This window comes from Stegastes partitus, unplaced genomic scaffold (assembly GCF_000690725.1).
Source record: "Stegastes partitus isolate 25-593 unplaced genomic scaffold, Stegastes_partitus-1.0.2 Scaffold1088, whole genome shotgun sequence".
Taxonomy (NCBI): Eukaryota; Metazoa; Chordata; class Actinopteri; family Pomacentridae; genus Stegastes; species Stegastes partitus.
Window position 1 is genome coordinate 50,151 of NW_007578819.1, and position 13,965 is coordinate 64,115.

The window sequence follows — 13,965 nt, forward strand, 5'->3', positions numbered from 1 at the left end:
CAAAAAATACAGGCTACAAAATGACGTGACTTGGAAAACCTGTGTGTTTCAAACTAGTCTAATTGAATGAAAGTGGTGACCAAATGATCTGAGAAGACCAGAACTTTCTTACTTTTGGACCTATGGACTGTATCTATCTGTATGTCTGCATCATGACTCCATAAAACTTCAAAAACCTGATAGTGAGACTTCTCAAAGACAAAATAGGATATAAGAAGATCAGTGACCAACTAAAAATCAGAGGAAACAGTGGAGTCACCATGGGCATCTATAGTTTACTACTTGTTTAATTTAGCTCTAAAAACAGCGGGGCATGTGCTTCAAGCTTGGCACAGGGTTTATCTATGGAACTCTAGTGACTGGTCAGCTCAGACAGTGTGAAGGACATTATGAATGAGGTGCAAACGATGGTTGGGTGACTACAGTTAAAACTGGCACCACGAATGGGCTGTAGATAAACGAAAATACTGGCTGACAAGACGACGCCCATGCTGCAGAAACTTGACAAAAGAGGACTATCCAATCATGATAACAATTCCACATGAGTTTTCAGGTAAATTACGACATGTCCAAGTATGTAATCTAATAGAACACATTTGGGGTATTTTACAGAAAGCAACAAAACTCCTTCAGGAATAAGCAACTGAATAAATGAAATAAATAAAAATAGGGCCAATACCCTACTGTTCAGCTTAGAAGCAATGCAATTATTGTAAGGTCAGTTCACATGTAAGTGGTATTGCACAGGGCTGTGCTCACTTCTGTTGTATTCTGTTCCTTAGTTTTTCTTTCCCTCTTTTTCTTTTCCAGAAACTATTTTTGTCCAGCTCAAGGCAGAAGGAAAACAACCTTTTACACGCTGACCTTCACCATCACCTTCAAACACAATGAGGATGTCTGCTACCTGGCCTACCATTATCCCTATACATACTCCGCTCTGAAGGTATTCAACTTGAAACACATTTTGCAGATAATCCTGTACTTTTACTCGACTAGGATTTTGAATGAACTTTTATTAAAATACCAGTACGAATGCTAAGTAGTTGGCAGTATCTGGCCATTAATGTCTCTGTAGTTTGTCAGGAGTTTTATTGTATTACGTAGTGGAAGTACAGCATATTTCCCTGTATTTGGTAAAGCAAACTAGTTTTAGATTAATACAATCTTTCTGAGACAGATTTGACAAAGAAACCTGGTGATGATGTTTTCACACTTGACACTGCACTGTGACTGCATGTATGCGTACAAGCTTCAGAACCTTTGGGGTTAATACATGCACTTATATATGTATTGTGTTTACCAGGCTCATTTAAAGGTGCTGCAGAAGTCAGTGGATCCTGCCACGGTTTTTTTCCGGCAGCAGATTCTTTGTGGCACTTTGGCTGGAAACCCCTGTCCACTGGTCACCATCACTGCCTGCCCTGCAAGCAAGGGCTGGAAAGACCTGCATCAGCTGCGTGAGTACTACTGTGCATGCATGCATGCGTGTGATGAGCCAGGATAAAGTGTCAGAGTGGTGGTGATCATACATACAAATAGGGAGACAAACGTTTGAGAGCAAGTCAATGGAATGTGTGTGTGTGTAGTGTACTGGTGTGTATGTGAGTCGAAAAAAAGGAGACATCAGGCCATTCATCCTGACCGAGATAGATATTCAATGCTTTGTTTATATTTCAGTCTTTAATTGAAAGTCAGTGATCCTTAGCCTTTGGAAATAAGAAATAATTTGTTTGGGAGAAAATCATATGAGATTCATCATAGCGTATCCCCATTAGCATAATATTGTCCCCTCCTCGTACACACCATGCATCTATACTTAGCGATGAGCCAGTTATCTTTTGTCTCATTTTTCTGCAAATGCTCCACCACAATCAGCATTTCAGGAAAGAAAATAACTGCTTGATCTCACAACACTTATTTATTTTATTATACAACAGTCAAATGGCCAAGTATGAGCTTGTGTAATGATTCAACGTCTCAGAGGAAAGCAGTATTATTGTCACATGAACAGCTGTTTTTGCTCTGAATAATCATTTTTAACATTACAGTAAATGTGTGCATGTGAGAAAATGTATTTGTTGATTCTTGGAAAACCCTTCCTATACAGATCCATGGTCTGCTATTTTGAGGCTTCTTGCAGAGTAAATGGTCAGCTTTGCCATATGTTGCAGATTATGTTGAACTTAAATAACTTATTTCTGTCCCGTAATCGTGGACATTTCCATGATCACAATCATACATTTCTTTTTTTTTTTTATATATATATTTTTGGGGATTTTTGCCTTTTTTTAGAGCAGTAGAAATAGACAGAAAAGGAGGGAGAAGAACAGGAAGAGACCTGCAGCAAATGGTCATGAGTGGGAGTCGAACCCACGGCTGCGTCAGGGACTATGGCCCCTGTTCATGGGACGCAGTCTGAGCCGGTTGAGCTACCGGGGCGCCCCAGTCATACATTTCTTTACTTGAACTTGTAGCTATTGCAGCTTGAAGGAGTCAAATCCTGAACAGTGAGAGGCCCATCAGAAGAAAAAAATGCTGCTGTAAAATCTCAATACTCCCATGAAAGTGGAATTATTAACTGAACTTCAACTGAACAAGAGAGGGCAACAAGTGCATCTCTGCAGGCTGTCTGGGTACTCTCCAAGCATAACAAGCCATTTACAAATGCTGAGGGTTTTAAGTAGTGCATGGTGGCTGTTCTGGAGGAACTTGTTTCCCCTGGATGGCACTACCACTGGTGCTATTATCTTTGGTAAACTGGAGGAGCTATTTCAAAAGCATTGATTGTCATTTGAAAAAGTCAACCTTGTTGTTACAGATGGTGCTCCTGCCATGATTGCCAGAAACAGGGGACTGATGAGCAGAAATAGGACTGTTGCTCCCAACATTAACACACTTCACTGTCTCATTCACCAAAGCAAGCTGACAAGCTTTCATTTAATGTACACATTACAACTTCAGTCAGGAAGCTTAAAGTGAAGATTGGCTTTTGTTTTAGAAACAAGTCTTGCTTTACTGTCAGTACAAAGAGAAAACTTGTGGAAGCTACTTTCTTGTCTGTGATTAATGATGGTGACATATTGTATATGCATGCAGCGTCCTCCATCTCACGTAATCTTGATTCAGTGCATCATGCATCTTCACGATTACGAATGAATGACCACTATAGATAAAATGAGCATGAGAAACAATAAAAGAAACGTTAAATGAGAGCGAGTGTATCATCATTGTTCATTGAAGCCAGGTATGGCACAAGTTACTTTTTAGAGGGCGTTTGTTTCATTTGATTTAAAAGAAATAAAATCATATCAGCCCAGGTGGGAGCTGATCTATCCCCCTCCCCCCCCCAAAAAAAACAAAACAAAAAACAAACCTTCTTCCTCTTCACTAGGCTATTCCTGAAATCAGTAATATTCTGGGAACTGGATGGAGGAAAGTCAGTTGACATTCATTGCCATAAGAAGAACATCGTAGCAACAGTGAAGCATTGGTGATGGTAGTGTGATGGTTTGGGGCTGCTTTCCTTTCACAGGACCTGGACGACTTGTCATAATTGATGGAGTCATGAATTCTGCTCTCCATCAGAAAATCCTCCTGGAAAATATCCACCCATCAATTCATGATCTAAAGTTCTTGCACAAATTGATTATGAAGCATGGCAATGACCCAGATCAAACCTCTGAATGGCTCAAAAATAACAAAATTAAGTCTGGACTTGAACCCTTTTGACATACTCTGGCAAGACCTTAAAAAAGGCACTGCATGCTTGAAAACATCTAATGTAAAACTATTCGGCAGAGCAGAATCAGCAAAAGTTCCTTCATGGTGATGTAAAAGTCTGATCACAAGCTATTGTAAACGTTAAATTGCAGTTGTTGTTGCCAACAGTGGCCCAATGAGTTATTAAGTTTAGGGGAACAATGACTTTTTCCACATAGGTAATATAGGTTTAATAGATCTTAAATGAATCATTTAAAAAAAATTGTGGGTTTTTCTCATATCAAATATACCTATATATATTGGTTTGATCTGGAACATTTAATTGTGAGAAATGTGCAAAAATAGAAGACATCAGGATGGGGCTAACAGTTTTTCACAGCACTGTGTTTCATGACAGTCGGTTTTCTTGGTTCTTGATTGAAGTTCCTCCAAGACTCTTTCATTAGCTTTGAAAGAAGTGATGTCAGTGTGAGACAAACACTATGCTCAACTTGGAGTCATGTCAGAAGATAAATTAGTATTTCGCTCACACGATTTAATCAGTCTGCTTGGGGGAGAACATTAGCATTTTACAATGAGTTTTGTTTGGAGAGCTGCTAAACGAAATGTGGGCACAGCATGTGTGCGGTGAGGCAGAAATGGCTTCTCATGCAGCTAAATTTGCCAGGTGTGGATAGTGAAGGTAATCAGAGGTGAACCAGGTCCAGAGTATGGAGTGAGCCGTGCCTTTCACAGGAGGCAGATGATACAGGGAGTGACGGGGAGAACATGGGTTATTCAGAGGTCCAGCATTAAGTGGGGTTCTGAGCCCATCTTATATGGCAGAAGGTGATTGATTGCAGGTGAGCCACTCCTTACTCAGCTGATTATCCAATGAACAGGTAACACACACATACCAGCTCACACACCTCACTCACATCCACATGAAAGGAAAAGTAAAGGAGGTAGAAGGACAGGCAGAGGAAAGGCTGCTTCTCAACAGAGGTGGATGGCATGACAGAAGGTGCTGTTTTACTGTGGTAGTGGTGAAACTCCCAGCTATGATTTCTTTGTTTGCTTGTAGTACTAGTTTGTATTAAAAACCTTTCAGTGTATGCAAATAAGTAGTAGTTCTAATTACAGGCAGTGGGTGGAGAGCAGCAAGTGTCTTTATCCTTAAGAGGCCACCTTACTGGATCAAAAACTTGTGACTTCATTTAATTTTAGTGAAAACCATTTTTGAATTTGAGTTTTGTTCAAGGTCATTGACATATATAAACATGTAAGAGTCTGAGTTCCCAATCTGTGGTAACAGTACTTTATGATGACACTGGCATTTTTGATGTTTATGGATATAAGTCGTTCTTCAGTAGGAATGGACAAAGTAGGCTACTTCCAACCTCACTCATCTTGTCTCAAATCAAATGGCTTTGAGAGTAAACACAGCTGCTTTAGGAAAAGCTGCTAATTATAAAACACTGTCTTTCTCTGTAGCACTGCTCTCTCATTCTTTTTGTCTGGAGTTAGTTTTTCATTTCACTTTGTTTTTTTTTTCTCACTTTCTCTATCCTGTATTTATCTGTCAATTTGACAATTAGCTACAACATAGTGAATTAAAGAAATGTCTCGGTGATGTAATTTGTACCTACTGAATGAAAGCACAGATTAATAATCAGTATCAGAAATGTGCATCTCCAGTAGGTAGCCATCTGCCATTGGGAACAGATAATACATGAGACACTGTCCTATTGAAGTATTAATGCATCCTTGACTGTATGAGGATACAGCACAGGATGGGGGATATATTTCAACACAGAACTTGTGCTTTGGTCACATGTTTACATTATGCAGTTTATTTGCACAATTATTATTTTCTTTATTGAGACTTCTAGTGGCTCCATGGCTCTTACTGTTGATGTTTTGTGCAGACAGTGGTTGCTAGGTCACATAGCACACATTGCACATGCGAAGGTGGAAGTGACCGTTCCTGTAATAACAATCTGTTGACATTATTGCTGGATCATTATGTGACTGTTGCTCAGCTGTTGTCTCCCTTTACACAGGGTGGGACATACCTTCATGTCATGCCAGCTCATCACAGGCTGTGCCAGTTTGTTCTGTCCTGACAAGGCTTCAGCGTGTGATGAGCTTTCTAAGGTCCAAATGTTCACAGAGACCTGCTGAAAGACATGACGTCTATTAGACCTTTAATTCACACTGTTGCTGCAGTGCATAGATTCACTGACAGTATAATCCTGTGCAGTACCAGATGACATTTAATTCATATGTTCCAGTATTTCAGTGTCAGCAGTGTAAATCATTACAAAAATGCCAGAATGGTAGAACAGATGAATGATTGTCTGATGTTTCCCATGCTTAGAACTTTGGGAAAGTGGCACATTAGTTACATGCAATTTAATAACCTAGAATGAACCTTCAAGTCACATGCTTGTCCAATGTCCATACTTCACTAACTAGCAGATTTTGAGTCTGTAATCTGTTAGTGTTGGAAAGGTGTCAGAATAAAAGAACAAATTATTCAGTATACAGAGTTAAAAATGTATAAACAAACAACACACAAACAAATAACAGATTTTTCAGTGTGATCTATGTGGATATCCCCCCCAAAAATACAAACTACTCACAGCTGTAAAACAAATAAATAAAATAAAATGCAGATGGTGATGAAAAAGCATCTATGTGTCCCAAAGTAGTAACTGTGCTCTTTCTGTTTGGTGTGATGTTCTAAAGTCACAGTTTCACATCCATAATTTTTCGTTTTCTATCCTGTTAGTGTGTAAAGTAACAGTGAAACTGGTTCACCAGAGACAGCACTACAAAGATGATGGAAACTGGACAAAATTAGATCCAAAGACAGTGAAGCCACTGTTTAGAAATGTGGTCTAAAATCAGACAAATTTCAAATGTAAATAGTCTAATGTGTCCTGAGCAGTGAACAACTTACAGTACTTTTTTGGCTTGCAGTGTCACAGTTTTGACAAACATAGGCTCAGGCGCAGACAAAAGACCACCAAGCAGTGAATACTATGAAACAATTTATTTACAAATAATGAAACAATACAAAATGACGAACTGAGGTCCCCTAACGGACCGGAGAACTAACTACTGCAACAAATACTTACTGCTTAAAATATCACAAAACGTCCTCTAAAGGACGACGAACAATACTTACGAATTTAATCAAAAAACTTATAAATAACAACTACTGGTTGAGCAGGCGAGAGATAAGTATAACTACAGTACAGAGAACTAGGGTGGAGAAGCTGGAGGAGACGGAGGAGGACCAGATGACTTCAGCGGAGGGACATAGAGGTTATGGGAGCCAGTTGAATCCAACGGTGAGGAGGAGGGAATGAATGGTGGATCTCAGAAAGCAGCGAGCGTGGCGAAAACTGGAGCACAGGAGAGTGTAGTTAGAAGCAAAATCAAAACAATGAGCAGCGTATACAAACAAGCACAAACTAACTTGGGTTTTACTACAATCCAGGGTTGACTTGTAGTTTGCTGGCGTCTTAAGTACTGCATGCAGGTCTGAGAGTGAATGGCAAGCCACGCCTCGCCACAGCTGGAGCAATCAGCTGATTGTGATACACAACACCTGGTCCCTCGTCCCTCTGGCTTGTTGCACAGAAAAAGGTGAAGCCAAAGAAAAATTGCTCCACTTGGTGGAGCCAAAGGCGGAGGGCGTGTCATGCAGGGGAAAAGTTGGCTCGCAATTTAGTTCCACGTATTACTGTTGACTCGCTTAGCTTTGCTTATCAGCCTAAGCCACTAATGCTCGCTCACAAATTCCACTCGAGTTTATTGTTTCGCTCACTCTTTGTTCAATTTCGTGTGCAGGTTGTAGTGTACTTCTCTCCCCTGTTTCTTGTTTCACAGTTATCTAACTGTTTACATCGTTTAAACGGGGTTAAATCACTAATTGCTCAGGTCCTTTCAGGAGCCCTCTCACAGCACAGCCATTCACGGTGATGGGGTGACCGGAAGTCCTGCAGGGGAAAGTTTCATGAAGTGAAAAAGTAGTGAGTTGAAATATGTCATTAATGAGGTGAACTGCATAGGGCAACAAAATAGATCCACTCCACATTGAGAGTATGTTGCCATGAGGGGGTGTGCTTGGTCTGGAGCAGCATTAAGGATGAAGCTACTTGCAAAGTAAAATCCATATAAATGCCAGGACCCAATGTTTCCCAGCAGAACACTGCATTGTAACAAGATACACTGTATGTAACTATGATTTTCACTTCACCTGTCAGTGGTTTTCATGGCAGGTGGCAATTTCACGGCAGATTGGGGTATGGGGATGAATAATTTCTGCTTGACCACCACCTACTTCCAATATAATGAGCATTTCTACAAAGAGATGTGCCATGGGCTTACTGGTGTCTCTAATAGTGACCAGTTTTGAACTGAAAGATGTATGTAACAGAGCATAGATCGCTCACCAGAAGCTGCTCTCACCCGCTGATCTTGTACATGGATAACTACAGGGTCCAAATCAAAATACAGGAAATGGAGGCCTTCACAGTAAACATCACTGAAGTGGACCACAACATCAAGTTTGTTCAGGAAGATGTCAGAGAAAATAGTCTGGCCTATTTACACTGCGCAGGTTACACTGGAGATGTGAGGAGCCTCAACAACAATACACAAAATCCAAAACACACAGGTGAACATTCACTTTTTAATCATCACTAACCACAAAAGCACAATCAGAATGTGCCCACGAGGACAGAGAGGAGGCAGAAGGAGCACAAACAGCACTTAAAACACGTGGTTACCCAAACTGGACTTCTGTCAGTACCACAAAAAAGACACAAAACAGACAGAAAGGAAAAGAACTATCAGCGGAATAAGAGTGTTATTACTTATGCTGCAGACCCTGCATTACTGTCTGCTTAAAGCCAAGCAACATGCTGAGGCAGAAGCTTAACCACCCTCAGGACTAAACACTTAGGCATAAGTAGAGCAGTGTAGTGTAGTTTGATTCAGTGGGGAAGGCACAGATTGGAGAGAGAAAACAGCCGCTTCACAAGCACACAGCACGGCACAGCACAACACAGCACAGCACAGCACAGCACAGAGGAGTCAACTCCACCTACATTTGAAGGACAAGTGAGCCTCTTCTGAGGACAACAATGTCCACATTTTGGCTTAAGAAGACTCTTCAAAAGAGTAGTATGAGAAGCCACTTGTATTGCACTCCTCACAGCCCTTCACAAACAGCTTAAAACTGATTCATACTTTGGCTCAAGAGTCAGTGCACCCATGTGGAAGCATCTGCATTTGTTCTGTTGTTACTCATATTTGTTCCAATTTTTCCTTAAAATTTCCATCCGTCTGTATTTCAGTTTGAAAGCCTTCAAATTGAATGCTGCTACACTTTTAACATGTCCTTTTATTGCCACTATACACACCCTTTCCAAAAAAAAATAGAATATCATGACAAAGTTGTTTAATTTCCATAATTCCATTCAAAAATTAAAACTTTCATAGATTATAGATTCAGGGCTGTTTATTTTTACCTAATTTGGGCTGCCAGCTCATAAAATCCACGAAAACAGGAATTTTAAAGTTTAACTTTTTGAATGGAATTATGGAAATGAAACAACTTTTCCATGATATTCTAATTTTTTGGAAAGGGTCTGTATACTGTGGGATAGAACCATTGAGGTGTGCATCAAAAATCTGTACAATTTTAAACCAAAGAGTATTCAGAATGCTTATGGGTTTAGAAACACAAACACAAGAGATTCTGACAAGTAAACTAAAGAGGACATATTCCAGATTCTGCGCTATTAATTGGACAGTGATCATGTTAATTCTGTTGGACAAAGGTCGGAGTTTTTTGAGTTGTACCTGTTCATTAGTTCGTTCAGTGTTCAGCTGGTACTCAGGTGAATTTGATCGACTCATCAGAGGCTTGTTCAACTAACTAAGGCTCCAGCCATCGTTACCTGTTGTAAATATGACTTTTGCATCAACTTTCTAGCAGAGCATTGCCCTCTAATAGCATTGTGATAGTGGTGAAACATGATATCAAAACTAAGTGAGAGTGTCAGATGGTTATTTTGAATAAAGAGGGACTTTCTCAGCAGTAAATCCTAAAAAAAAAAAAAAAAGAAATAAAAGGGCTGGACTTAAATTTTCTAAGGGAACCCTGCATGGAGCTCCAAAACACTGTGTGTCTTAATCAGTTGTGTCTAAAACAGGACAACAGAGCTGTTTTTATCACCTGATTACCACAAATCAGCAGATGTCCTGTCAAAAAAAACGCTGTCTGGTCATGTGTCAGAGGACAAGAGGGAGTCGCTCAACCACTTTTCACAAGAGGAAACAAGGCCAAACACTTGGAGATATTTACAGATGAATTCCAGTTAGAGATAATTGTTAGTAACAGAAGTGTGTATGTAAGGAGACCAACAGGAGAGAGAATGATACTCCAGTGTCTCAAACCCGCGATGAAACAAACACAAGTCCAGTGTGAGACACCTGTACTGAATCAGCTCCACCCTGACCAAGGACAAGCAGCACTCCATTCAAGACATACTCCACCCTCTGTCATGGACTGACCTGACTTCATCCCCACTGAACAGTCAAAAGCTACTAAAATCTAAAAGGAAAAAAAAAAAAAAAAAAACACCAAATTTTCCTGAAACATTTCTTTGAAACATTGCAACATGAGGTTGGGATAACATGGGTTTAGCAAACTTATGGTGTCACTGCAGCTTCGTTTTCTGAGATCCAGCTTTTCACTTCAAAATTCACAATTACTAAGCTGATGATATTATTTGACCTGGGCAGCTGTGGCTCAGGTGGTAAAGCAGTTGTCCACTACTCGTAAGGTTGGTGCTTCAATCTTCAGCCCCTCCTCATGTCCAAATGTCGATATCCTTGGGCAAGACACTGAACCCAAAGTTGCTCCTGATAGCAGGCGACACATCTTGCATGGCAGCTCTGTCACCATTGGTGTGTGAATGGGAAATACATTGTAAAGCGCTTTGAGCACCACTAAGGTCGGCATTCTGTAAATGCAGACGATTTACAATGTACCTCATTGTATGTCTGAAAGTGTGTGTTTTCTGAAGGGACATTTTCTGGTAATGGTTGACACTGTCTATCATTCTGATAATTTATGTAATTTGTGTATTAAGTATTGCTGATATATAAGAATGTGGAGACAAAAAAAAACTACCTGATCAAGAAATACAAGCATACATACAACTGAGCACATGTTTTTGAAACAAACAGTTTATCCAGTGTTTTGAAGGCACTTTATTTAGAGAGAAAACGTGCAGCAGTTCTGAATTAAAAAGGCACTCCGTGTGTTCTAAATAAAGCTGAGACTTGCTTAACAGTTGTTTGTTTCCCTTGCCTCTAAATCAAGTCAAGGTGAACTTGAATTATTTTATATGTACTGTACTAGTAAATTATCCTTAAATGTCCAAGGAGTTCAAACAATTGCTTGCAAATACTGTAATGTAAAATACAATAATGTTTTCACTTATAGACAATGAACTAGGACAGACCATTATCTATCCACACACTGCTCATCCTCCTAAGTGTCTGTTTAGCTACCACCTGTAAATGAGCTTTACTCTTTATGGGGAAAGTAACCATATTTGGTAACTTCTCTGGATGTTCAGTATGTCCACCTTGTGCCTCTCCTTGAGGCTGAAGAACCATGTGCACTTTGATTAGTATTTTATATTAGTGCCCATATCACTACATTTTGAAACATGTCACTAAACAAATGTTCCAGGCGCTTTATAAACACTTTGTTACTGCTTTGTATTGAACTCCACTTTGATTTAGTTTTTGAAATTAGTGCCAAAACCACTACCCCAAGATAAATGTTGCTAAATGAACTTGCCAAACACTTTATAAATACTTTGTTACTGGTTGTGTAAGTACCATTACCTCAAACTAAAATGTTTGTAATTTAATGTTTTTTGCAGTTTGTTACTTTTTCTTTTAACCGTAGACGGGCAAGTTACCGTCTATAGTAGCTTTATTAATCTTGATTTGCAACATTTTTTTTTAAGTCATAAAAGTAAAACTATCTTGAAATATCCTTCAATAACACTCTCGGGTTGAAATTTTCATTTTCCAAGTATTTCAAAGAGTGCCCTATAAAGGGTTAAACAGCCCTGACACTCTACCATCTGCTGGCTTGCTCTCTGAATACCACGTATAATAAAATCACTGACACTCAGAAACTCGTTAATTATGGCCCTTCACAACATTACGATTTTCACTAATAACCTCTTAAGATGACATGATTGCCCGGCTGTCACCGTCACTGACAAAGCTAAACAGATTGTAATGGTGGGTGAAGAGGACACACCATTAGCACAGCTTTACTTAAAGACATGGTCAGGATAACTGAATGATACCAGAGAGCACAGGAAATGCACTAACAATGTGGAATGTCTCTCTCTCGCTCTCTCTCTCTGCAGGTAATCGCCCCTGTATTGTGCTGACAGGTCGTGTGCATCCCGGTGAGTCTAATGCCAGCTGGGTGATGAAGGGCACCCTGGAGTTTCTGTGCAGCAGTGACCTGGTGGCCCAGAGTCTGAGGGAGGCATTTGTCTTCAAGATCATCCCCATGCTCAACCCAGATGGAGTCATCAATGGAATGTAAGTAGGGGGCATGAATGTCAGATGCTTAACTTAGATGAGATGCAATTAACATGTAAGTCCAGCAAAGATAGATTAAGTAATATTAGAAACTTGGGAGATTAGATAATTACACACAGACTGACTAAACCGACTGTGAGCAGTCTGAAGTTAACTGTTTGTTAACTGGCAAACTGTAAGTGGAACAAAGATTTTTATTTATTTTTTTATCTGGTGTACTCAAGGATATTTTTAGAGTAATTAGTTTTTTTTGCTTCTATCATCATAATTATAAAGACTAGCCATATATTCCATATCTTGTTTTTCCCCCAGAACAGGCTACGCTTTTTTTCAGATTTTCCATCATTTCATATAATACTTACAGATTTTTACTTTTGGCCTATATATCAAGGGAAATTTTCTCTTATAAAATTATATTTTTACATGAATCTCACCGTAGAATACAGGCAGTAGAGATGCCGTTTCATAACTGTGCAAAGCAGATTCTCTAAAATCTGGCAATACAACAACAACGATTTTTGGATACTGTAGCATAACAGCATTGTGTAGGGTAAACCTCTATATATCACCATCGCTAGGGTTGTGGGGGGCTGGAGTCTATCCCAGCTGACTTAGGGTGAAGGCAGGGGACACCCTGGACAGGTCACCAGTCTATCACGGGGAGACAGACAACCAAGCACACTCACATTCACACCTACGGACAATTAGAATCACCAATTAACCTCAACATGTTTTTGGACTGTGGGAAGAAGCTGGAGAACCTGGAGAGAACCCACGCTGCACGGGGAGAACATGCAAACTCCACGCAGAAAGATTCCGGTGCCCCCACCGGGACGCGAACCGGCAACCTTTTGATTGAACATGAATAAATTATCAAATCTTCTTGTATTGTCTTATAATCAGAGGACGTGAACTCTGATTTCATTGACCTCCAGTTGTCACGGAAGGCAATCAGGGAACCCAGGTGCAGACACAGATCAGGCTGACAGGCAGGTTAAGTGCAAAAAAGGATTTAATAAGACAGAAACAAAACTGAAAACTAATACAAGAGTGCAGACTAAACAGAGTGGGAAACAGAACGAAATAAACCAGACTGAATTTAAAAAAAGGATGAAACTACAAAAACCAGAGAAAACTCCAACAAAGAATGGAGGGGGGAAAAAACCTAACGAATTCTAAGCTACAAAAACCAGGACAACTCACACTAACAGGGAAAACAGAGGGGGCAGACAGGCTCGGGAATCCAGGTAGAGACGAAGTGGAGACTGGCAGAAACATGCAAAATGGAATGTCTGTGATCCGGCGGCTTGTGGTGGAATGAACCGAGTCTTTATAGGAGCAGTGGTGATTGTGGGCAGGTGAGTCCAGAGTTGCAGCTGAGGGTGATTGTCCTGATTAGTGTCGAGATGCACAGGGGCGGAGAGAGAGAGAGCGAGAGACAGACGGAGAAGAGACAGAGAAAAAGAGGGAGACAGGCAAGGGCTGGGCCTGAGGCTGGAGGGTCATGACACCAGTTCCAAAAAGAAAAAATACACAGTGTAACTAATAATAATTATAGATGAAACATTTATTAACTAATACTACAAACAAACAATATGACAACAA

The 13,965-nt window shown here is 40.1% G+C and overlaps 1 protein-coding gene across 1 annotated transcript in view; it reads left to right on the forward strand.

Annotated features, from left to right (window-relative positions):
• Positions 1 to 13,965, forward strand: part of agbl1 (AGBL carboxypeptidase 1) — an 82,256-nt gene that overhangs the window by 45,888 nt on the left and 22,403 nt on the right. The window contains exons 17-20 of the mRNA XM_008295937.1: positions 811 to 943; positions 1,304 to 1,457; positions 12,180 to 12,360; positions 13,296 to 13,353. Coding sequence (XP_008294159.1) covers positions 811 to 943; positions 1,304 to 1,457; positions 12,180 to 12,360; positions 13,296 to 13,353 — 526 coding nt within the window. The remainder of the gene's footprint in view (positions 1 to 810; positions 944 to 1,303; positions 1,458 to 12,179; positions 12,361 to 13,295; positions 13,354 to 13,965) is intronic.